We start from the raw sequence: 27,640 nt of genomic DNA on the forward strand, positions 1-27,640 counted from the left end.
AAAATGTGGGTTTAGTATCCCTTTAAAGTCACTGAGCTCTTCAAAACGACCCACTGCAGCTGTATTATATGCATCTGTTAAGCAGTGAGTGTGGATGAATTTATACTGTGTGTATTTATAAAAATAAATATATATATATTATCTCTATATATAAACACACACGTATTATTTTTATCTGTATTATACATCAGCAAGATCTCCCAAGAAGGTTCTCTTTCAAAATGATGTGTCTCCAAACTGAACCATCGATATGGTATCTTATTAGTGATGCGTCAACATTTTTTTTTTTTTACATTTTACGATTAGAATATTTTATCATAAACGTATTGCCTGTTATAATTAAATCCTCTAACACAGACAAAAAAAAGCACTTTTCTTTTTTCAAAATAAAAATGAAAGTATAACTTGAATAATCATTATATACGATCTTAAACAATCCACATGATTACAGTGATAACTTGCTAAGTTACTGCTAAGTGAAAGTTTAAGTCAGTCACTGACGCAATCTTTAATGTTTATTAATTTTGTATCAATAAAGCTATAGAAAAAAAAATACAACGTAGTTGTGATTGGATGATGACTTTCTTGACACTAAAGATGGCGCTGTACTGTATTATCACGTGAAAGTTAGGTTCAGCCGTTGTTCTTGATCCGACTGATTTGTGTTACAGCGGGTTGGTTTTAATTAAAACTGAACCAAAGTAACATATATTATGTAGTACACCAGTAATTAAAGTAGTGTGCATAATGAAGTTGGGAAAATATAGGAATTAGTCCCCGATCACGCATCTCTGTCTGTCTAACTAATTTGCAGAAGCTTCAGTGATCACAGGCACAGCAGTAGCACACCTCTGTACTGCCCAATAAGGAGGGGACCTAGCTTCTAGCTCCGCCTTTGTACTTCCTGCACATGGCAAGCTGCAGACTGGAAATAGGAAGACAGTACTACTTGTGTGGTAGATACAGGTAAATAGAAAGATGCTTGTTAGTGCAGAGTGATATAAAATAAGTAAATGATATTGTTAGACTTATGATCCTTCACTTTAATACTGTGAGAGCCCTGAAAAACATGGAACCAGCGATTTGTAAACAATGTTATATTAAATTCTGCATACAGATCTGCATGCTGTTTTCAGAAGCATATAATCATGTCATGTCTCTGAATGCTGCATTTTTGTAACATATCTAATGGTGGCAGATAAGATAGTTTATATTATGCATACATTTTCTTATTTTGTATATAGCACAACATTACACAACACAATATATAACGTGTAGATGATCTAATACAGTAATAACACTTGGTGATACTCATGTTCTTTTATGTAAACGAAGTTACAATTTGTGTTGCTCTAGTTACCATTTGATCAGATGGGATGTTTATTGGCACAGATATCTGGCTATAAAACAATATGTATGTGCACTGTTGCTGCTATTTGAAATGCTTGTCACACTATACATATGTGTGAGATTTACTAGCTTTGTCTGTTCAGATCATGATTATAAATGACCATGTATAACAGGTGGTTTCTTGCACCAAGTGTACTTAAATTCTAAACATTCACTTTTTAATAGCATTTTATGTATTTCCTTTAGGTGATCCACCGTAGTTTTTTTGTACCCCCTCTGTAGGTGCATATTTAGTTCATGAAAATGTAATCAGGTTTTAAGGGTAAGCCTAACCCCTTTTTAACTGGTTACAGTAACTGTAGTTTTAGATGAAAATTAGCATATCAGATTATGTTGCTTTGCAACTTTAAAGTGACAGTAAAGTCAAAATTAAATTTCCATGATTCTTATAGAGTGTGCAATTTTCCAATGTACTTCTATTATCTAATTTGCTTAGTTATCTGTGTATTCTTTCAAGCATACCTAGGTAGGCTTTGAAGCAACAATGCACCTACTAGGAACTAGCTGCTGATTGGTGGATGTGCATATATCTTTCATGCCATTGGCTTAGCTGATGTGTTCAGCTATCGCCCAGTAGTGCGTTGCTACTCCTTCAACAAAGGTTAACAAGCAAATTGGGTAAAATAAATACATTGGAAAGTTGTTTAAAATTGTATGCTGAGGCTCTATCTGAATGATGAAAGAAACATTATGGTGTTCGTATCCCTTTAACCATTAGGTGCTAAACTGCATATTTGTTATTTTTAAGGTTGAAAGCTTAAAATGGTTTTGAAGAAGAAAAAAGAAATTAAGGTTGATGCCGTGGTTCTTGATAGTTTGAACCTTCAGCGACTTTACAGTAAGTACATTGGTAAATCACATGTACTGTTTTTATGTAAGTAACTTAGGTGTACTTCAGCATATAGCTTTATAGGACCACAAACTATAAAAGTTAAAATAGACAATTTTGGCTACGTCTGTACTTTGCGGTGAGATTTCACAACAATATTAACTTTAATAGTTTAAATAGACATTAGAATTTAATTCCTTATACAATGTTTAATTATACATAGTGACATAACTTTTATTTTTCTTGCTTTTCTTATAATGTTTTGCTCATTGTAAAATCTAAAATTTAGATTGTTCACTGTCCCCAAAGTCACTGGGGTGCATTTTGTGAAATATAGAACCTAATACATGCTGCATAGAAACTGCTTAATCAGTGTAGGAGCTCGTTTATATCTGTCCCTGATTGGGTTCAGGAAAGTATATGAGATAAACATACATAGATGTTTAATAAAGGGTGTGTCCCTGGGCTGCAGGACAATGGCAATTTTGATATCAAAATGTCATTGATACAGGGTTTTATGCAACTTATTCTGTATAGAGATAATTTACAATGCTCTGTTAAATTTCTGATGAATACAAATAAAAACATAATTATTTACATTTAAATTGACCAATGTTAAACACTATTTTTCATCTTTTCTATTTACTTCTATTATCAAAATTGACTTCATTCTCTTGGTATCCTTTGTTGAAGTGTCAGCAATGCACTAGCAGGAGCTAGCTGAACACATCAGTTGAGCCAATGACTAGATAAATATGTGTGCAGCCACCGATCAGCAGATAGTTCTCAGTAGTTTATTGCTGCACCTGAGCCTTACTAGGTATGCTTTTTAACAAAGGATACCAAAAGTACAAAGCAAACTTGATAAAAGAAGTACATTGAAAAGTTGTTAAAAAAATTGCTTGCTCTATCATGAAAGTTTAAATTTGATTTTAACTGTCCCTTTAAAGTTGCTTTGTTTTAATATTTTTGAGTATGCTTAGTAAAAGCAAACAGCTGAAAAATAAATGAAAACATGCTTAGTACAAATTTTGTGGCAGAGGTTTGTGGGAGTTGCAGGCCCAGACATTGGTCTTCAGGGTGATGTTGTTTGGGGGCAGTAAGTGTTTATAAATGTTAAACACACAACATGCAGAAAAAAACATTATACAATGTTTTCCCCAGGACCTATGAGTTAAAGGGATACTAAACCCAAATTGTTTCTTTCATGATTCAGATAGATTATGCCATTTTAAGCAACTTTCTAATTTACTCCTATTATCAATTTTTCTTCATTCTCTTGCTATCTTTATTTGAAAAGCAGGAATCTAAGCTTAAGTGCCAGCCCATGTTTGGTTCAGCACCCTGGGTAGTGCTTGCTGATTGGTGGCTAAATGTAGTACATTAGAAAGTTGCTTAAGATTGCATGCTCTATCTGAATCATGAAAGAAAATGTTGGGTTTAGTATCCCTTTAATGGTTCCACCACCTATCTACTGACCACCTGGGTAAAATGTATGCTAATATTAAGCTATAATTATGAATGCCTGGGATATTATAATATTTACTATAAATACCTTTAAAATGCCAGGATGTTTTTAAAGCTAATTTAATAGAAGAAAGAAACATATTTGTGATAAAGATACCATTTAATATTTATATGTTTCTAGGTTTCACAGATGAAAAAAGACAAAATTTGCCATCACTGCTGCTTCATTGTGTAAAGCTAAGAGATGGAGTCGAACAAATTCACTGCCTCAAAAAGGTACAAATGAGTGGAACACTCAGGGTGCTGTGCCCTGTTTAGAAATGATTGAGAAACTCATGTTGTGGGTGATTTTAGAAGGGATTTTACACATAATTAGCCTCCTTGAAAAGGGAAGCATTATTGTTGCTATTTATCTGTTTAATCCCTGCAAAGGGATTAAACACATACTTAGTGGTGCAAACAGGAGCCGCAGTGCATTGCTGTGGTATGCTTAGAAATGGCACAGAGGAAATATGGCTTTTGCATCATGGGTTAAATGCATAATAAGCAAACTTGAAAAAGAGTGGTATAGAGGACAAGTGGAAGAGCTAATGGGATTACAAGAGGAGTTTATGAGAAAGCAGAGGCTTCTGGGTGAAAAAACAGAAATATGGTTTAATTAAAGGGACAGTTAACACAAAAAAGTCTCCCCTTTAATTTGTTCCCAATGATCCATTTTACCTGTTGGAGTGTATTACATTGTTTACAAATAACTCTTTTGCCATTATATTGGCATTTGAAATAGCTGATTTGCCTGTGGTATCCCTACCTATACAGAAAGTTTCTATACTTAAGTATTGCCTATTGACAAGCTATGCATACTCAGCCAGCAGAAGAAATTACACTCCCAGTAAGAAGTGGGAGAGAGAAAATTCTAAAATGTTAATTTTCAATTGTTCTTTCTAAGTATTGTACAGAGAAAGAGAGAGAAAAAAAAATGGAAGCATTTGAGTGATAAGGATGTCTGATCTCTCTGCAAGCTTAGTCTATTTTGATGGGTTGTGGTTTCAAAGATCAAATCCAACTGTTTAATTTGCAAAAAGAAACGTAAAAGATAAATATTTCCTACTTTTTATACTCTGCAGCTGGTATAATAAGTCATTGAGAATGCATTAAGGGGAAACTAAATTACAGTAAACTGTAATATAGGTGTTACGCATCTTTAAATAGTAGTGTTTTTAAGGAACACTTTTTAAGCTCTGAAGGCTTGGGGCTAGTCTTGTAGAAAATGCCATAAAGTCCATTCAGTTCTAGAAAAGCCCTGTAGGTGGGAATGTGAAGAGGAAAGAAGTAGGGCCTGGGTGAAGGTAGCAATATCTGCACTCATGAGCAGTGATATAGGAGGGTGCATAGTTATATAGGGACTTTAGATATCAGATACAGGATTTTGGATTTTGTTTCTTGAGGCTAAATAAATCCAGTGGAGGGATTTGCAGATAGGTGCAGCAGATGAGGAGCGATATGTGAGGAAGTCTAGCAGAAGCCTTAATGGTGTTTTGGGGGGACAGGGGGTAGTTTGGGAGACCCGAGAGGATGGAATTGCAGAAGACAAGGCAGGATATGAGGAGAGTGTGGATTAGAATTGTTGTGTGTTTTACAGTGGAAGTTGCCAAAGACTAGATGTGGGGAACCGTACGATTGGATCCATAGGCAGCAGCCATGAAGAGTTGGTGTGATCAGTGTTATCAACAATTATTAAGATTTGGGGTGTGTGGATATAGGTTAAAGGAGGAAATAGGAAAAACTAAATTTTGAAAAAATTAAGGGGTCTTTTGTGATAAAATGGCATACTGTAATTTGTTAGTGTCATTTTATCACTAGCAACTCTGCAAAGCTATGTGTTTAACCCTATGTGTACGGCTCAGGACCAGCAGAGCACTATTGGTCACAAGCGTAAACTGATTCTGAGCTAATCAGCCGTGCTAGACATCCATGATGAGATATTCTCTTCCAATTTAAACCATTTGTAACCAGAATTAAACTATCTCTAATAGGTGGTAGTAGAGGAGTTTGTGTTTATGGGGTTATAATGCATCCTAAAATATTATATAATAAAAAAAATATTCAATGCAGTATTTTTTGTTTAATATTCTTTCTTACAGATGGTACCTCTGTTGGAAAATCTCCATTGCAGCTCTTCAAATGCAGATATGTCTTGGTGCTGCCTAGCGGTCTTATCTGAAATGTTCTTCTCAGTAGCATCAAAGAATCCGCTGAAGAAGGTCATCGCAAGGTAATGAGATGATTCATAGGAATATTTACATTATTCATTTGCGTTAAAGAGACATGAATCCTAAAACGTTTCTTTCATGATTTAGATAGAGTGTACAAATAAAAAAAAAAAAAAACTTTCCAGTTTGCTTTTATTATAGGAGAGCCTGTTTTTCTGATCCCTAGGTGGTACACGAGTGATGCTTACACTTATGGAGATTACTCCTGAACCTACTACACTCACTTTTGAGATCAATTCTAGTGTTTCTATTTTGGGGGAAATTATTTCATCCTCAGCTTTTTTAAACCTGTAAATGTACCTGAATGTTTTGTCCCATCACCTCTCTCCCTTCTGTCTTAAAGTGAAGGTAAAATTAGATGATAAAATGCTCGTTTTTTAAAATCCGATTAAAAACAGGGGCACTTTAATTCATCAAAATTTACATTTCACTCGTGTTGTGAAAATACTTACCTTTTTAATCTTGACAGCCGCTGCATCCCTTCCCCCTCTAATCGCAAAGCCTCTTCCTGGGTCTAAAATGAGGAATCCGGCTTCCTCCAATCACAGCGTTGAATCAGACACTGATTTCCTCCGGGGGGAAGCCGTGATTGGAGGATGACCGATCTGTCATTTCTGACGTATGAAGAGGCTTGCGACGACCGGGGGAATTGCTGGAGCGGCTGTCAAGATTAAAAGGTAAGTATTTTCACAACACGAGTGAAATGTAAATTTTGATGAATTAAAGTGCCCCTGTTTTTAATCTGATTTTTAAAAGCCAGGCACTTTATCACCTAAATTTACACATTTTTTCACTTTAATTATACTTATTAAAGTCATACATTATATCCTTGTAAGTTAAAGTTTTTATACATTTAACTGCCCTCTGCTAAGCCGTTAATAGTTTGCATTTTATTTTCTATGGGTCTCCAGAAATGTACACACGGTTAAAAAAAAAAAAGACACATAACTAGTGATCTATAAAGTAGCATAAGAATATGACATTATCTGATGCTAATATCTCCTTTAGCACCTCACATTCTACTGGCTTTACTTGGATTTACCTAACTTCTTATACATAAAGATGTCACAATTTCTGCCACTGAAACCTCTTTAGAGTTCTACATTTTTACCTGGAAATATGGTATCACAACTTTATACCAGTTTCTATGTATTTTCTCACAACCAAAGTCAAACTCACAGGCCTGTAGTTGCCAGTTTTTTTTTTTACTGCTGTTTTTATAAAAAAGGTTCTACATTAGCAATGTTACAGCCATCTATAGCAAATCCTTTTAACAGTGATTCATTAATTATGTGCAGTCATCAATCAAACTAGCTAGTAGTGCATTGCTACCCCCCCTGAGCCTACCTAGGTATGCTTTTCAATAAAAGATACCAAGATATAGAAGCAAATTATGTAACAGAAGTAACTTGGAAAGTTGATTAAAATTGCATGCTCTATTTCAGTGTTTCTCAACTCCAGTCCTCAAGTACTCCTAGCAGGCCAGATTTTCATGATATCTGAACAAGAGCTTGAGTGAAAGTTAAGAAATCATGAAAATCTGGCCTGTTAGGGGTACTTGAGGAGTGAAGTTGAGAATCACTCAAATAGAGCATGCAATTTTAATCAACTTTCCAGGTTACTTATGTTATCTAATGTGTTTCTTTCTCTTGATATCCTTTGTTGAAAAGGATACCTAGGTAGGCTCCGGAACAGTGCTACCGATTGGTGGTTGCAGGTATATGCCTCTTGCCATTGGCTCACCCAATGTGTTCAGCTAGCTCCCAGTCGTGCATTGCTGCCCCTTAAACAAAGAATATCAAGAAAATGTAAGCACATTTGATAATTGAGATCTGCTATATCCTTGTCTTCGTCAACCATCGTCTACTTTGAGTCTTCCTATCCACACACACATTTAACAAACTATTATGGATCACTTATGACATTTCTAAGAATAAAATATGAGTGACGTAGTGTATAGCTCTATACCCCTGTGTTTTCTTACATTTTATGCTAGACCATCTTGAGGAAGAATTTATGTATTGTAACTTACTTTTTAACTTGACTAATGTAAATTTCAATTATCTGTTTGTCACACAGTTAAAACTTGTCTTTCCTCTAATGATAAGCTCTTTAATAGACATTACATTTTATAAAGGCTCTTATACTTTGTTATAATGTACACTTTATAGTGTCTAGGGTATGCAACATTGGATGTTTTATTGGCAGTAATGTACACAAATCATTATTCTTAATTATGCACAAGCGCAAGATATGAAACACATTTTTCTTTGTCATACATTTTTAAAGTGATATGAAACCCAAATTACCTTTTAGTTTATTTCTATTAATTTTTCTTTGTTCTCTTGGTAACTTTTGTTGAAAAACAGGGACGTATGCTTAGGAGCCGGACCATTTCTTGAGCACTGTATAGCAGCAGTTTTGTAAGAATGTTATTGATTTGCATGAGCACTAGATGGCAGTACGATTTCCTGACACTTAGTGCTACAGATGCCTACCTGGGTATCTCTTCAACACAGAATATCAGGGCAACAAAGCAAATTTTATAATCAAAGTTAATTGGAAACTTTTTTTAAATCGCATGCTCTGTCTAAATCAGAAAATAGAATGTTTGGGTTTCATATCCCTTTAATGTTCTGTTGACTTTCCCTGTAACTCCTTACAGAGTTTAAACCCCAAAAAATGTCTTTTGTGATATAGACAGAGCATACAGTGTCAAACACTGTTTCCAATTTACATCAAATTTGTTTTGTTCTCATGATATTCTTTGTTGAAGAGATACCTAGGTAGGCGTTTGGTGCTCTACATGGCAGAGAATAGTGCTGCCATCTAGTGTTCTTGTAAATAGATAACATTCTTGCAAAACTGCTACCATATAGTACCATTATCACAAGGAATAACAGTACAGGTGACCCTCGTTTTACAACGGTTCAATTTACACCGTTTCAGAATAACAACCTTTTTTTCCAGTCATGTGACTGCTATTGAAAAGTATTGAGAAGCAGTGCATTTATTAAAATAGCCAGTAGGTGGAACTGTCCACTTGTGTTTCAGCAAAGTCAAGCAAGCTGAAATGAATCAGTTGAACCGGACCTGAGCTATCAAGCAGATTTCAAAGGAACAAGATCTTCCGGTCTATAGATTGGAATGCATAGTGAAGTCTGTGTTGTGTGATTATTTTATTAGGTTTATAATGCTGTTTAGCAAATGATTTTGTTTATTTAACTTAGTTTAATTATATATTCTGTGTTGTGTGATTATTTTATTAGGTTTATAATGCTGTTTAGCATATAAAGTCTTCATTTCAAAGCTTTAAAAATAATGTATTAAGTGTTAGTTATGACAAATTTGAGAGGGGCCTGGAACCTAACTCCCTCACTTCCCATTGACTTACATTCTAAACTGGGTTTCAATTTACAACAGTTTCGATTTACAACCATTCCTTCTGGAACCTAACCCCGGCGTAAACTGAGGGCTACCTGTATTAACTCAGGAAAAGCTTAAAATAGAACAAGCTCAAAGCGATAGCGCAAGTTACCATAGCTATCATAGCAGTTCTTCTAAGCAAACAGCAGAGCATATATACTTATTACGTTCTCAAATAAATACCTCTCGATAAGTAGTAAGTGACTACCAGGATAAGCCTGAAGCAAAGGTTTCTCACATTGTATTAAGTGAAGGAGCTAGAAGTGCAATACCGGCTTCCTTATTTATTATTCTTAAACTACAAAAAGTCTCATACAGAATTTTTAAAATCATACCAACTATATCTAATTCACTGCAAGCTGGGAGCATTATATATATTATATAACAATTAAAGGGACATTAAACACTTTGAGATGGTAATATAAAATGATAAATTGTATATATAAAACAACTCTGCAATATACTTTCATTATTTATTTTGTCCCCTTTTTCTGTAATTCCGTTCTGAAATTGTGAGCTTTTCAGTTCCTGATAGAAATGGAGGTGCAGAACACTGTTCTATTCCACACAACCATTGGCTGCACACTCTAGTGACCTATTTATAACGGTCCCTAATTGGTCACAGCAGAGAAGGTAACACAAGTTACACCATGGCAGCCCCCATCATTTTATAGACACTAAAACCTTACACTTATTTTCTCACTATTTAAACAACTAATGAAACTTTAAAAAATACATCTACATGTTAGTCATGGACTAATCTTTTCTTTGAATGCATCATTCTATCTAGCATGTATTTAGTGTTTAATGTCCCTTTAAGGAGCTATAGGGATAATAACGTTTTCCTTACTCATATGAGCTACAAGCAGCAATATATTACAATCAAAGACTATAATATTATAATCAGCCTCTGAAAAATATCAGTCTGGTAGGAATAACGACTCTTATGAGAAAATTAAACATATAAAGCTTGAATGTAAAAAGCACATTCAGGATTATTAAGGCAGTAGCAATATAAGAGGTATTGCAATATAAACCAAAAATCAGAGTATATTGAAAAAGAAAATACCGTAATCCAAACACAAATTGCTCTTTTAACCTGCTAAAAAATAAGAACATCAGTACATGATACAATGAAAATCTAAGAGCTTGGCAAAATATCAGCTTTTCTGATATACAGTTAAAAAACCTTGTTTCAAATAAAAACGAACATAAGAGGAATACTTGTAATTGTTAAAAACAGTGTATAAACACCATATTAAAGGGACAGTCTACACCAGAATTTTTATTGTTTTAAAAGATAGATAATCCCTTTATTACCCATTTCCCAGTTTTGCATAACTAACACAGTTATAATAATATACTTTTAACCTCTGTGATTATCTTGTATCTAAGCCTCTGCAAACTGCCCCTTTTTTCAGTTCTTTTGACAGACTTGCAGTCTAGCCAATCAGTGCCTGCTCCCAGATAACTTCTCGTGCACGAGCACAGTGTTATCTATATGAAATACGTGAACTAACACCCTCTAGTGGTGGAAAACTGTTAAAATGCAATCTGAAAGAGGTGGGCTTCAAGGTCTAAGAAATTAGCATATGAACCTCCTAGGTTAAGCTTTCAACTAAGAATACCAAGAGAACAAAGCAAAATTGGTGATAAAAGTAAATTGGAAAATTGTTTAAAATTACATGCTCTATCTGAATCATGAAAGTTTATTTTGGCCTAGACTGTCCCTTTAAGCACGCACCTGAATCAAAGTGTATGGACACAACTACCCATCCTGTAAACCACACAAGCTATATTAACATTAAATGTCATCACATACTTGATCTTTTTGATGACCAATACACACGAGCTATAGGTTATATACAGGGATATCAAACCTGTCAGGCAAAATAAACAGAGATGGCATATTTTATTTCTCTAACAAGCCATATATAAGGCTAGTAATTGTGTAAAAAATACATATATACCCAGCTAAAAGTTTTCACAACAACCTACAGCTAATGTTATATCCAGCTAAGGAACAATAATAATAATAAAAAAAACAATATCAATGTAAAGGAGATGTGTTTTTAAACAAAGTGAGAACAGCAAAACACAACAAAGATAGCTGTCTTTTTAATTAATAATAATAAAAGTTATATTTTATAACGTACCCTAAATCTACAAACACTTGAGAAATATATATTACAGTGTATAGAAGCATACCCTTTCTGACATAACTCACATCAATGTGACTTATGTCATTTCAGTCAAAATGATTGCATACTCTATCTGAATCGTGACTGTTTTGCGTTTGGTGTTCTTTTAAAGTCAGCTTCAGGAAGGTAACGGTGTGTTACTGAGACCTAGCTGAGCCCATCTGGCGAGTCAAAGACAAAAGACAAATGTGTGGAGCCACCAATCACCAGCTAACTCTCAGTTGTGCAATTCTGTGCCTGAGCCTACCTAGGCATGCTTTTCAGTAAAGGATACCAAGAGAATTAAGTCAATTTTATAATAGCAGTAAATGGAAAAGTCTCTTAAATGTGTATACTTTATATGAATGAACCATTAAAGTTTTTTTTTTTCCATGTCCCTTTAATCAATCGCCAAACAACATAATACTGCTCCTTTGTATGATCTGGTGCACCATTTTGTGATGTTATTATTTAACTCTATGGTTTCAGCTCATTAAATAACATTCCAGACCACTGTAAGGAAGATGCCATCAGCACTTTCTCCTGTTGTTTAAAAGAAGATATTGGGACCAGAGACCCAGAGAAATATAGGTCTGTGTTAGACAACCTGGCTTCTTGCCTGGACAACTTCAGCCTAGGTAAGCTCAGTGCTCATAAAGGAGGCGCTGATTCCAATGTGCATTGTTTTTTGCTATTTTCATTATGACATTTTTACACATTTGTTTTTTTTTTTTTATTCCCAGGAACCAACTGTGTGACAAATCTGTTTCTAGAAAGTGAGTACATTTGTGTGTTCACATCATTTATGCTGAGAATGTTGTTTAAAGGGCCACTGTAAGTAAATATTTTCTATGCCTGTTACTAACTAACTACCCCAAATACGCTTTTTATCAATAGCATTTCATTAACATATCTCTACCGTATATCAGAAATCTTGTCTGCAAATTTAATTGTTTTCCAAACCCACTCCGTGGGTATCCTTTGCTCTGTACCAATCCGTTTACAATACCTAGGTTTCAAAATGGCGTACTATGACTCCCGATAAGAAAATATATTATTAAAAGATAATATTTAATTGCAGTAGTTGGCAATAACACCACCTATATGCCGTAGACACATGTTTTCTGAGTGTTAGAGCAGAATGTCTTTTATAATGAGCAAGACTGTTGTTGTCTTATATAATTGTTGAGATCTTTGTACTATCGTACAAACAAAAAAGTATATTGGTAAGTTCTTCCGAAGCCTGCGTAGGAATATAGACTTTACTTGCTTGAGATAGTTATGCTTTGGATTTACTGTATAATATTAGTCTAGTTGTGCGCTGTGTCATTACACAGGATAGCTGTGACATCTTCGTTCTGCTGTGGTCAGTACGTGCTTCTGCAATAAGGTTCCATATGCGAGTGCTTCTTCCTCCTCTGCAGGTGTTTCAGGGGACCTCTGCCCTCGCACCTCTGCTATTTTCAAACCAAATTGTAATACCACTACAGAAGATAGGCTTGTGCTATTGGGGCAGTACAATAATAACATTTAAGCTTTATTTAGATACTGCAGATTGGTTAAAGGGACATAAAATTGCAAAAACAAAATGCTCTTAATATATAAAAGGAATTTTATGATTACATTATTCCTTGCATATACCAGTTTTTAACCTCTGCAAAGGGATTAAACACATAGTTAAAGTCCGCTCTAGAGTAACAGTGCTGTACTGAGATATATATGAACACATCTGGTGAGGCAGCAACAAGAGACAAATGTGTATCCACTAATAACAAGCTAGCTCCCAGTAGTGCCTTGCTGCTGAGCATATGTACGAAGGATACCAACAAAACAAAGTTCATTTGATTATAGAACTGAATTTAAAAGTGTTTTAAAATGAAATGCTCTATCTGAAGCTTGAAAGTTTAATTTTGACTTGCCCCTTTAACAGAGATGAAACGCGTCAGCTAAATATGTTTTGATTTGCTGAATTTTAACAGAAGCCTAAGAAAATGTATTTTTTATTTAGCATACAGTGCTGATATCACGTACAGCTGTGTTCTACTGATGGGCAGCACGTTCTGTAGCACTAGAGGTATACAGCAATGCTTTTGTAGGTGTCTATAGAGTGCTCTGACAAGCCCTTCGAGTACTGGACAGGGATAGTGGGAGGATGATAAATTAGAAATTAATGATAAAAAAACACATGAATATCATTAACCACAGCTTGAATAGTTGCAGTACTGAAGGGAAATATGAGTAACTTTCTCTATTTGGCATATTTATCACTTCCTGAAAAGATGAATGTATATCATAGTGACACAGCAACAGAATGTTTTTCCTCTTGACTTAAGAAAGTCTGCCATCTAGTGGTCACATGTAGAGTTGTATGAACAAATTCTTACGACTGTAATAACTTCATAATCGGCATTACAAATGTGTGTAAAATATATGATGTTATAATATAGGGTAGGACAGCACTACAACTGTTAGCCTAGATTCATCACATTGTTTTAAAGGAAATGTATAATTTGTTTTAGCTTCCTGCAAACACTGCCAGATATTTCTAACATTCTTCTTTTTTTAGATAGCTCCTTTTGTTGTTGTTGTTGTTGTTGTTGTTGTTGTTTCTTCCTCCTGTGTATAGGGTGTGCATGAGTGTCTAAAAATTGTTAAATGGACAGTAAACACCTTGTAATTAAGACATTTCTGTTGTCTTGCTGTAGAATAACATATCAGCCAAGTCAAAACATTTTAAAAACAAATTAACATCTTTGCTGTAATTGTTTTCCTATTACCAAACTCCACACTGAACTTAGCAATACAGGCTTGAGTCTGCAGACAAGGCTAGCCATAGTCATTGTGATAGTATAAACTGAGTTGTTTTGCAGTTTTTATCTGTCAAAGGAACATTATGATCAAAATCTAAATGCACACAGTTGAATTACATCGTTGAATAGAAACATATTTGTAATATAAATGTGTTGGCAAAAATGCTTCTAGTAAAAGCTATCACTGTTTTTGTGTTGGCATTTTTCTCTGCATGTAAAACATAGCTAGATATTCTCAGTGCAGCAGCATTTTAAATACTGCAGTGGCTAGAGAGCCAGTGGGGCTTGTATTATGTCAACAATTAACAAATAGTCATTACCAGAGGGTACAAGCACCTTAAGAACTGTGTTTAAAATGCGGCTGGGCGGTGCATACTTAAATACATTTTTTTTTTAAGCCTTTATAGCTTTTATTAGAAGCATTTTTTTGTAATAGGCGTATATTACAAAAATGCTTCTATTCAAAACTAAAATGTATCCATGGGGATTCCAATTTTGGCTGGAATGTCCCTTTAAAGCCAATTAGGAAAATATATGCAGCAGGGTTAGCCTTGATAAGTCTGCACTGTGCATTCCCAGCTTTAAGAATTAGAAAATCCACAAATTTCGGAATTAAATTCCATTAAAAGGGGGCAACATAAATAATTATTACTAAGTTGTTTCACTACGCATAAGCAAATAATTTATATAAAAATCTCAAGGTGTTTACTGTCTCTTTTAAACCCGCTGTTCCTCGGTGATTCCTTAACTTTTTTGTTTTCTTATAGTCCTTCAGTTCCTAGAAGTTGTGTTGCGAACATTCCAAACCCATAACAAGTAAGTGCAGAAAATCATCTTTGTATGTTTGTATATTTATATATTGTAACTGTGTATTCCCCTTTTTGTTCAGCAGGCCCTACTGTAGTCTCAGGGCACACTAAGTTTCATTTTGCATGACAACTGCTTCTGTAACAGAGGCACAGCTGTCTCAAAAATTACTAATAAAGGGACAGGCTACTCCAGAATGTTTATTGTTTAAAAGGTTATTTTAATATACTTTTTACCTCTGTGTATGCAGACTGCCCCTTTTTTCAGTTATTTTGACAGACTTGCACTTTAGCCAATCAATGCTGACTCATAAATAACTCGAGAGTGAGCACGTTATCACTATGGCACACATGAACTAGCACTGTCTAGCTGCGAAAAGCTGTCAAAATGCACTGAGATAAGAGGCAGCCTTCAAGGGTTTAGAAATTAGCATCTGAGCCCACCACAGGAGCTTCGCCATCTGGCACCTTGAATTGGTTAAAATAGACTTAGAAATGTGCTGCAGTCACAGTAGGAAAAAAATAGTATATGGTGTTATATCCAGTAGTTTAATGTCATAATAAATAGCTAATGACACATTGTTGTTACATCCCCCACCCCCAGTTCTTCCTCTTCTACCATTTTCAGTCAGTTTATTTACTAACAAGCTCTGTTATATCCTCGAATTACAATATTATTATTTTTTTCTGTGTTTTTGCCACTCTACTTATGTGCCATTCATCCTTTTTTATATAGTTCTTCAGTATAGCATATCACAGCTGAAGGCTCTTCTCTGTATATAAAAATCTAATATATTTTTTTCTAGACAGCTATTTTTTCAACTTTTTTTTCTTTCCCCACCTTTTAAAAGTGACATAAACCTGCAAAGTTAATTTGTGGGTGTTAAAAATATGGTTAAAGTTACCTAAGCGCAGTACATTGCTGTTTGTCAGGAGGATACGTATGTATCCATAAATCACTGGCACATTTCTGCCCAGAACAACACTGGAACGTGTCTGGTGCTTAGGGGTTAATTTTTATTCCTTTGTCTTAACTCATTAAACTTTATTATGATTGGATGATATTAAATATATAACTGCCATGGAATGTAGCTTAAAATTGTGTTTGTTCCTTTGGAAAATGTTGCAGTCTTTGATTATAACATTTTCAGTGGGAATTAATGTAAACTGGAATTTTATGTACAAAATTGGAGCAAAACAGAGCATAGTACAAGGAACTTATTTTGCACTGCTCATACCCACCTGCAGGTGTATTATATTGTTTTACACTAATATTTATATTGTTGTTAGCTTATTGTTTAAGCTAACATGACTGATTGTTCTTCATTCTTTTTTTAGATAAATATTTATAGCAATAATGATGCAGCTAATTACGTGGCACATGTAAATAAATGTTAGCACTGGTTTCAGCTGAATTGACTGTACTTTAACTCTGAAAACTGTGGTCTTTCCAGTTCCAGTGCACGTTACAGACTTTACATGCTTAAAGGGACTTGAAACTCAAAATCTTTTTTTCATGATATAGGTAGAACATACAATTTTAAACAACTTTCCAGTTTATTTCTATTATCAAATTTGTTTCATTCTCTTGGTATCTGCTGAAGGAACAGAAATGCACTACTGGGTGAGCCAATGACAATCGGTATATACATGGAACCACCAATAGGCAGCCTAGGTTATTTGCTGCTCCTGAAGGAACCAAATTAAATAATAGAAGCAAATTGGAAAGTTGTTTAAAATTGTATGCTCTGACTAAACGAATGTCTAATTATGACTTTACTGTCCCTTTAACACTGCTACATTCTGCAAAGCCATTATTTGCTCACTGTGGTAAATCCTTTATGTCTGATCCTAATTGGCTTCAGTTGAATGGATAATATGAGAGACTTTTATAACCCTATCGCCTAGATTACGAGTTTTGTCGGTAATGCTGTGCGGTGCTAACGAGCAGTTTTCCCTCACCGCTCACCTACAGACAACGCTGGTATTACGGGTGTAATTGTAACTTAGGTTAGGATTTATTTTACAGGTAAATTTGAATTTATTTTAATTTGGTAGCTATTAAAAAGTTAATAACTATTTAATAACTATTCTACCTAGTTAAAATAAATACAAAGTTGCCTGTAAAATAAAAATAAATCCTAAACTAGCTACAATGTAACTATTAGTTATATTGTAGCTAGCTTAGGGTTTATTTTATAGGTAAGTATTTAGTTTTAAATAGGAATAATTTAGTTAATGATAGTTATTTTATTTAGATTTATTTAAATTATATTTAAGTTAGGGGGGTGTTAGGGTTACACTTAGATTTAGGGGTTAATACATTTAATATAGTTGTGGCGACGTTGGGGACGGCAGATTAGGAGTTAATAAATGTAGGTAGGTGTTGGCGATTTAAGGAACGGCAGATTAGGGGTTAATAAAATTTAACTAGTGTTTGCGAATCGGGAGTGCGGTGGTTTAGGGGTTTATATATTTTTTAGAGTGGCGACGATGTCTGGTTCGGCAGATTAGGGGTTAAAAAGTTTTTTTAGTGTTTGCTATGTGGGGGGGGGGGGGGCTCGGTTCAGGGGTTAATAGGTAGTTTATGGGTGTTAGTGTACTTTTTAGCACTTTAGTTAATAGTTTTATACTACGGCGTTAGCCCATAAAACTTAACTACTGACTTTTAAATGCGGTGTCAGTCTTGACAGGAGCGGCTGTACCACTCATTTTTGTCAGACTTGTAGTACCGGCGTTATGCAAGTCCCATTGAAAATATAGGATACGCAATTGACGTAAGTGGATTTGCTGTATTTTCGAGTCTGACCAAAAAAGTGAGCGGTACACCTGTACCTGTAAGACTCGTAATACCAGCGGGTGTTAAAAAGCAGCGTTAGGACCTCTCAACGCTGCTTTTTAAGGCTAACGCAAGACTCATAATCTAGGTGTATTGAACCCTAATTTACAGCATTGTGGCACCTATTACTTTATGGTGACCAAACCTCAACACTTTGTTTTATATTTAAAAACCAAATATGTTTTTAAAAATACATATTGGTATCAGGCTAATCTTTGCTTTCACTATATAATTATACTTAAAGGGACAGTAAAGTCAAAATGAAACCTTAATGATTCAGGTAGAGGAAGTGTTGTTTTCTTGGTATCTGCTATTGAGAAGCCTACCTAGGTAGGCTCAGGCTGGTTGGTGACTGCACACATGTCTCTTGTCATTGGCTCACCTGTGTTCAGCTAGCTCTCAGTAGTGCATTGCTGCTCCTTCAACAAAGGATACCAAAAGAATGAAGAGAATTTGATAATGGAAGTAAATTAAAAAAATTTGTAAAATTGTATGAGCTATCTAAATCTTGAAATGAAAACAAATTGTGCTTCCTGTCCCTTTAATATTCATTTAGTGTTTAGTGCCCTCGACAGAATGCTATTTTGCAGTGAGGTGATTTTAGCCAATAGCAAGCTAGCTATCCAGCATAATGCCAGCTGGGCCACATGGCTATTGGCTAAGAGGTGGAAACATTACCTCATTGAAAACATAGCTTTTTGCTTCGGGCGGCCTTAGGCAGTCAGTGCAGCAAAAGCTGCAGACAAAGGAACTTTCAGCATGAAGTATTTTATACTTCATGACTGAAAGTCCCCTTTGTTTGTGGCACTGGTAAATCCTAGCAGTTCACAAACGTTAGTATTTACCATCACTTTTTAACTTTTTATGGAACGTTTTAATTTTGTTTTTAAGGTCCTTTTTATATCAGATGCAATGCATAGTATATTCATGGTTAATTTAACACTCATTGACTCACCTCCCAATTTTTTTTAATTAGAAATAGTGTTTGTATTATTTATGCAGATATTGCTAAACGTGATAATCAAGTGTTTTAGAGACCTTAGCATAGCTAAATAAATATTAAAATGTGTTGAATTTCTGTTTTCTTGTTTTGTTTCTGTATTAGAAAAGTCCAGGGAGACAGCATTGCTCAGACACAGCTTATGCACAACCTGCTGAACGCTGTAAAAGTCTCCATGACCCTCGTACAGAGAGTGCCTGAGCACGTATGGGCCTCTCTTAAGCGTGATTTCCAGTCCCCTCTATGGGAAACCATGTGTAACTTGCTATCCTGCTTTGCTGCTTTTGTGCTGGACGGTAAGTTGTAACACAACTTTTTTAAGGGTTAACTAACGGTGCTATTGGTGAAGAGATTCCATCTCCTACTGAGCATGTGCAAACGTTTGCAGTGTATACGTATATATGCATTTTGTGATTGGTTTTGTGGCTGTCACATGAGACAGCGGGAGGGAAAATTGGACTAACTTTGAAATGAGCAGTAGAATATTTTCAGTCAAATTCTAATTTAAGTGCTATTAGCATTTCTTCTTTCAATTACCACCTGTATTTAATTCTACTGTATTTAGTGTTTTTTTAATTTGTGCAGGGTCCAGTACTGCCTCTCACTGCCCCACGAGTGCTTTGGTCTCTACAATAAGGCAAATATGGAGATTTCCCTTTGAATTGGTTGATAGGAAATACATGCATTAGCTCCAGTCAGTTTGTTGCCCATGCTCAGCAGAAGACTTTGCTGCAATAATCATGTAACGCTAGCACTTAAAATTTTATAACGTAAGCTCCATTATCTCATTAAAGGGACAGTATGTACCAATTTTCGTTTAACTGCATGTAATAGACACTACTATAAAGAATAATATGCACAGATACCGGTCTAAAAATACAGATAAAAACTTACTTAGAAGCTCCAAGTTTAGCACTGTTAAAGAGGTTTGGCTGGGACACCCACTGAAAGAGGCTGAGAGCAGTCCCCCCATATATAAAAAGACCCATTATACAAACATAAGCAATCTGAAGTCTGTATACATTAGTATACATATACAACTTTGGGGCTTGGTTAGGAGTCTGAAAATCAGAACAATGTTATTTATAAATAAGCAAAACTATACATTTTTACAAAAACACCCCCAGATGGGCTATATAAATGTATCAACATTTATGCAAAGAAAAATCTAGATTAAAATGTCTCTTTAAAGGCAATGACTATACTGAAAATTACTAAGTGCTCATTTTGCAAGAAAACAACTAAGCTTTTTGATGTTTTAACACAATCTGTTTCTTTTTATGTTTCATTTGATTTAACATATATTCTTTTAATAAAGGAGCACTGTTGCATGTCCCTTTAAATGGCTTGTGTGTGTGAAAATCCCAAATTCAAAGAATTGTCACTAACTGTGCGATACTAGACGATAAACACCACTATTAGTTTATCAATTATTGATCATCACTTCAAGCAAAATATGTTATGCCACAAAAAATGTATGTTTAAAGATAAATGATAAATATCTTTTTTTCTGTAGATGATCTTTTGCAAAATGTCCAAAGCACCTCAGGTTTAGCTGTTGTCCTCTATATGAAAATCATGTTTAAGCAATGTGATGAGCTACTGAAACTGGTAAGTGTTTATCTTGTTCCTGAGATATGTATATACGTTATTACTTCATAAATGACTTATCGGAGGCTATAGCACAAAGTTATCCAATTATAATCCATAAAAAGCAAATTATCGATCATATTCCAAATACATTATTTTAATCTTTACAGTTACTTTGTCTACATGTGCAGTGCTTCATAGATGTTCTCATCTGATGTGTGTTATTCTAGCTGGTAATGTGTCATATAGTACTTAGCACGTTTCATACTTCCAAAAAAAAAAGTCATTTCCTGGTTTGAATTATACAAATATTGTTACATTTCTGGACTTCAGATCACACATTTTAAAGTGACGGTAAACTCTAGCCTTTCTAAAAACACAGATCCGGAATGTTAGTGATATTTTAGATGGAATTTAATTCATCAGCTGTAATGAAGTTGCACTATAACATTCATTTTAATATAGATATGATATTCAAATTCCCAGTGCTCCCCACCTGCTTCAAAAGTAATTTTTTTCTGTGCGTTAACGGTTTGAATTGTTCTCCAATCAGTGCTCTCCTCTTTGGGCACCTTTTGTTGTAGCTGGAGCGCTGGTTGGACAACAATTCAAACCATTAGCTCACAGAGAAATTGACTTTTGAAGTTGGAGGCGGAGCACAGGGTATTTGACATTCATCTCTACATTAAAAAGTTATAACACATCTTCATTGCAACTCCTGAATTAAACTCAATCTAAAATATCACTAACATTTCAGATCTGTTCACCATCACTTTTATGATTCATATAAGTGTACAATAAAAACAGAAACTTTTCCAAATTACTTTTATTGTCAGATGCATCTCTTTCTTTGATTGATTTTTTTTTTTTTTTTTTTCTAAAATTTGGCTAGCAAAAAAAGACTGCTGTATAGCTAGAAGCACTGATTATTAAAGGCTGTTTTAATAAATCTTTAGATAGGAGACATCTAAGCAGTGTGCCTGCAGCAGTAAGTGATAGCACAGTCTTCTTTGCCGTTACCTGCTGCAGCGCCCAGTACAGGTTGCTTTAATAACATTGCTACACACGCTGCTGCTAGAGTGCTTGAGAAGAGCATACTTTAGTATGCCCTCTAGTAAAAGGGTCAGGTTCTAACCAATGAGACTAAAAGAAATAGATACAATTTTACTTCCATGCCCATTTAAATACTGTAACTTCCATATCTCTTTAAATCATTCTATAGATTTCCATGTAGAGTTTTGATTTCTATTACCATAAAGAGATACAATTGATATTATGATTGAAAGTTTCGAATTCGACTAGAAGCTCTTTTGGCAGTACATTTTTCTTTCTTTCTCCTGAAAATAAGTGAAATTCATGCAAGAATAGTCTCAGCACTTAGAGGAATATTTGTTAATTTATATATGACTGTTACTTGTCATCACAGCATAGTTTGAAAATATATCCTCAATCAATCAAAAGTCAGTATATGTGCTAATTCTCAATAAAAATGAGAACATCAAAGTAGAAGTGCGTTCATAACGCTAAACCTTACCTGTAGGCTGAGAATGTTCTGAACTGGACTTCTATGTTGCTCCAGGCGGTCTACAGGAGTTGCATTATAAGGAAGGTATTTGCAATTTAGAGAATAAAAGGTTTAGGCTCAATGTTGCTTTCTGTAAACCAAGGCAGCAAGATAAGTCAGAGTTAAAACTCAGCATCATGACCTTTGTTTTCCTCTGTGCAAGAGACTATTTCACGTGATAGATCCCACTTTATTTTTTTTTTATTCTAATCATTGGTGAACCTTTTGGATACGCACCAAACAGGTGATAGGCCCCTAACGGAGCTTTTCTATGATTGGCCCTCGATTCTGAACATCTCATAGGCTGCTTACTGGGAAATGTATAGGCTTTAGCAGTCAATTCGTTTGGCTGTCATACCAGTTTTAGTCCACTAGGGGGCAGCAGATGCAGAAAAACTGTTTCACCATCAAAGTGCCACAGAAAATATAGATTACTATATATCTTCAAATGTATATTTAATATACTCACTATTTTCTGATATTAATAAATTATATGTTCAGTACATATGGTAACATCTAATATCATTAAAAATGTACAATTTGAGATCAAACATGAGTATATTATCAATTCTATATTAAATTATGCTTATTGGAGTCTCATTCCTTTTCAATATAAATATAGCCCACATCTTTGTACATATCTTGATAGTGTTATTTTTAGTGTATGGAAACACAATTTATATATCATTTATGGGACAATTTACTGTTTTCTCCTCGGTCTGAAATAAAAGAAACAATAATATAATCTATTATCACAGATTTATCGATGACCTCATTTGTATTTGGAGAGGGGAGAGTACCAGTGCCAAAGATTCCGTAGTCCTACTTAATACAAATGAGGTAGGGATTAAATTCACAACAGAGTTTTACAGGATAGAGATACAATATCTTGATGTAAAAATGTCAGGGACAGGTGATGGAAAAATACAGACAGAGGTGTATACTAAACCAGTCTCGGTCAACACATTATTACATGCCCATAGCAACCATCCTAAAGAGTGTTTGGTTCTGTTGCAAAGGGACAGTTTACCAGGTTAAAACAAAATTGTAGCACTGAAATGTCTTTTATGAAATATGCAGATCTTTTATCTAACAAATGAAAAGACTGAGGGTACTCAAACAAAATAATACACAGAACAAGAAATTCAGTTGATAAAATCAATAGAGAAGCACTTCTAAAGGAGAAAATCACACAAATCACACCAGATGACAGGGTAACATTTGTAACCACATACAGCAATCAATATCATCAGATTTGCAACATTTCCCCATCGCCCCAAGTCCGCTGCCTCGGAGTTGCAGTTGACTCAAGTCTATCCTTCGCCCCCCATATCCAATCGCTTTCTACATCCTGCCGCAACCATCTACGCAACATTTCCAAGATTCAACATTTTCTGTGCGCTAACACCACAAAGCAAATAATCCACTCCCTTGTTATTTCCCGACTTGACTACTTCAATAACCTACTAACTGGCCTTCCTCTTTCCCGCCTCTCCCCCTTCAATCCATCCTAAATGCCTCTGCCAGGCTGATCCACCTTTCCCATCACTCTTTATCTGCTGCACCTCTCTGCGAGTCCCTTCATTGGCTCCCCATACACAGCAGAATTAAATTCAAAATTCTCACCCTTGCATACAAAGCGCTCACCAACACCGCTCCCCTCTACCTATCCTCTCTAATACACAAGTATACTCCAGCCCGCCCACTAAGATCCAACAATGACCTGCTCCTTGAGTCAGCGACTATCACCTCCTCTCATTCTAGACTGCAAGACTTCTGTTGTGCAGCACCTACCCTCTGGAACACTCTTCCTTGTGTTGTCAGGCTTTGCCCTAATCTTTCTTCCTTTAAATGCTCTCTGAAGACTTTTCTGGTCAGGGAAGCCTACCACACAACTCAATAATATTTATCTTGCCTAACAACATTTCCCTCCTCTAACTCTGCATTAACACATTAATCAATCTTGCAGTCCTCACCTCCTGTTTCTCAACCCCCTACCCTTCTAGATTGTAAATTCCCACGGGAATAGGGCCCTCCATTCCTCCTGTATGTGTTTGTAAATTTTGTCCTGTGTCTTAGAAGTTTTATATTATTGTTTTATTTAAATGAATTGTATCCATGGACAGCGCTGCAGAATATGATGGCGCTTCATAAATAAAGTATAATAATAATTATACAAACGCATTTACCTCTTCTTCAAGCAGCTGAAAAACTAGCTAATATAGCATGCCAGGGATGCAGATGTTCGTTCAAAAAGGAATGTCAATAAGAAACCAAGTAGCACCCACTAGATTACCCAAAATAAACACCACACAAAGCTCTTGGCTCAGATTTAAAGGAACGTACCATTGTAGCAATGCAACTTGTCGAGCGGGAGAGTTTCTGCAGGAAGGAGATAGTTTTAGAGGCTCTTCAACACGGGAAATGTTTCAACATAAAATGTGCTTAAATTGCAGAGAAACACATGCAGGTTATCTACTGACCTGTTCCCTCTGTGACCTACAACCCTAAAGGAGTGTGAAAGAATCAGGGAACATATTACAAATATCAAAAATGGTTCTCTGACTACACCATTGGTACAGCACTTTAAATCCAATAACACTGAAAGAGTCCAGAATCTCTGAACTTGACAAATATTGAAAAGATACATAATAGGAAAAGAGGAAAGAGCAGAGAATCGAGGTTAGCTCTTAGGGAAGTATTTTGGATACATAAACTTAAGACAAGAATACCTCAGGGGCTCAGTTCTGAGTATGACGTCATCAACTTCTGGATATAACTTGTTGGTACAGAAGTCTAGTTAAACTAGTGCAATCTATCATACTATCTCTGCAAGTTCTGATCACATTGTTTTACTTTTTTTATATATAAAATGAAATTAACGTTTATGCCCCAAGCTTAGACCTCTACACAACTAATATAGAAATCCCAACATGGTTTCCATCCTCCTAGGGATTATACTGTAATTTTATATACATGTCCTTGAATAGAATACTATATCCAGATACATATTTGACTGAATGAAATACTTAATGACAATATAGAATTACCTTAACTGATAGATTAGAGGAAATAAAATCTCCTGATTACATCCAGACAAGTAAACACAAAAGTAAGTAGAAAATTGTATTATGCAGTCATCATCTCTAACTATGGGATACAGATAAAAGGAAAACTCTATAATGAAAATGTAAAAGATGTTAATAGATAAGATCCATATGTCATCACTTACTCAGATAATATATTCACCTAATTATGTACTAGCTCTGGAAAGAAGAGCTAATAGTAAGGACAGAATGTTTAAAATTCCTAAAATGTATAAAAGATTTTATTTTAGGATTATGAATATTATAAACTGTATATTAAATGCTGACATATCAAGGTCACTCACTCACTCACTCACACTCTCTCTCACACTCTCTCACCAAATGTAGGTATAATACACCTATGTATATAAATGAGTATATCCAAGTAGAAACAACATAATGATGTTTTTTGAAATCCCTGAAAGGGTTAAGTTAGCTTTTAGCATTGGGAGAAGCTGCTCATTATAGTATTGGGTGGATAGCAAGTGGTAATAGACACATTCTAACCAATCAGTAAGAGGATTTTAATTAACCTATCAGAATATAGTGGGTATTTTAAAAGAAATTAATGCATACAGTATCCTTAAGCTATGACGTCGGCTATTGCTGAAACGCGTTAGCAGAAACAGCATTACACTCGTATATTATTAATGTCTCATGTACAAGTATTTTTAAAGAGCTGCATAACGCAAAATGAAAGTTACATTTTATTTTAACGGACCTGCTGGTGCTCCTGATTTGTATTTACTCACTCCTGAAAATAAGTGCCCATAAGCAGTAGCTGTTTTGTCTAATGATTATAAATCCATTGCTCTAAATTCTAACTTAGAACCCATAGTATTACATTTTTACAATATTGTATTCTTCCCTGTTGCAGTGGTTGTTAGATTAGCTGCGGTTCCAGTATTCTTGTTTTAGCGTGAGTTATATTTATGTTAACAAGGTTTCTATCTTACTAGGTTGGTGACCTGATATTCCGTACTGTGAATACCGAGGATGTACCAGGTTGGTTTCAGAGCTCCTGTGGATGTCTATGCATAGATCTCCCGGACACCTCAGTTCTCTTCCTATGCCAAGGAGCTCTGGCTATGCTGGAATGGAAGGATGGCAGCTTGGGTCATAGCGGGGAAAAACTGCTCCTTGACTTGCTTACAGTTTTGCTATCTCTCAGTTCAAGGTAAAGCTTTATATTTATCTTCTCTTTCCTGAGCTCATGTGATAATGTAATTCTGAATCTTACAACCAATATATAGGGTGTTTAAAAGAAAAAGAAAAAATATTAAATGAATGAAAAGCAATATTGCTGGTTCCTGAACTGGATGTAATTGAGCCCTCTGTGAGAAAGTTAAAGGGATATGAAACCCAATTTTTTTTCATGATTCAGATAAAGAATACAATTTTAAACAACTTTCCAATTTACTTCTGTTATCTAATTTGCTTCATTCTTTCGGTATCCTTTGTTGAAAGGCATATATAGATAGGCCCAGGATCTTGGAGCTAGCTGTTAATTGGTAGCTTAACTTGTATGCCCATTTTCATTGGCTTACAAATGTGTTCTGCTAGCTCCCAGAAGTGCTTTGCTGCATCTTCAACAAAAGATACCAATAGAATGAAGTAAAATTGACAACAGAAGTCAAATGGAAAGTTGTTTAAAAATCTATTATATTTCATGTCGCTTTATTATACACACACTTGTTAAGTAAGCATAGTATACATTAGATGGTATTTACAGACATTTTATTAGCAATTGAGTATCAATTGCATCTTGAGTATTGTTGCCGTAGCCATTTAACGACAGATATATAACAGTTTCTACAGTTGTTGAAGCATTAGCTGTGCAGATCGTAGTAACGTTACACTTTTGAAGTCTGGAATATGCACTTCCAGTTCTGACAGGAATTTAAATTCCCACCATTTTTAGAGTTAAATTACAGGAAAAATAGGCAAAATAAATAATGCAAATGCAAAGGTTTTTTTAATGCATAATTAAAGGGACATAAAAGTGTAATTTGAGCATTTTAGTATTGCACTATTGCTTCCAAATAACTGTATTTAACCCTGCAAATGGGGATTAAACATGAAGTTAAAGTAAATTGCAGATCAACAATGCATCTGATGAGCCAGTGACAAGAGGCATATACAGTATGTGTAGCCACCAATCACCAGCGATCTCCCTGGAGCTGACTTAAAGGGACAGTACACTATAAAATTGTTTTTCCATTAATGTATTTTCAATGACTTGTTATACCAGCCGCAGAGGATAAAATATTTGAGAAATTGCATTTCTTTCATGTAATTAGCAAGAGTCCATGAGCTAGTGATGTATGGGATATACATTCCTACCAGGAGGGGCAAAGTTTCCC

The 27,640-nt window shown here is 35.1% G+C and overlaps 1 protein-coding gene across 2 annotated transcripts in view; it reads left to right on the top strand.

The window, feature by feature from the left end:
* Positions 1-919: 919 nt before the first annotated feature.
* The window catches only part of THADA (THADA armadillo repeat containing), a 1,857,831-nt gene continuing 1,831,110 nt past the window's right edge, over positions 920-27,640 (top strand). For both annotated transcript variants that reach the window (XM_053712286.1, XM_053712287.1), the window contains exons 1-10: positions 920-966; positions 2,159-2,248; positions 3,888-3,982; positions 5,848-5,978; positions 12,072-12,220; positions 12,326-12,358; positions 15,160-15,208; positions 19,143-19,333; positions 20,554-20,648; positions 26,237-26,454. In XM_053712286.1, the coding sequence (XP_053568261.1) occupies positions 2,173-2,248; positions 3,888-3,982; positions 5,848-5,978; positions 12,072-12,220; positions 12,326-12,358; positions 15,160-15,208; positions 19,143-19,333; positions 20,554-20,648; positions 26,237-26,454 (1,037 nt within the window). In that variant the 5' untranslated portion in view covers positions 920-966; positions 2,159-2,172. The remainder of the gene's footprint in view (positions 967-2,158; positions 2,249-3,887; positions 3,983-5,847; positions 5,979-12,071; positions 12,221-12,325; positions 12,359-15,159; positions 15,209-19,142; positions 19,334-20,553; positions 20,649-26,236; positions 26,455-27,640) is intronic.

Source organism: Bombina bombina, chromosome 4 (assembly GCF_027579735.1).
Source record: "Bombina bombina isolate aBomBom1 chromosome 4, aBomBom1.pri, whole genome shotgun sequence".
Lineage (NCBI taxonomy): Eukaryota > Metazoa > Chordata > Amphibia > Anura > Bombinatoridae > Bombina > Bombina bombina.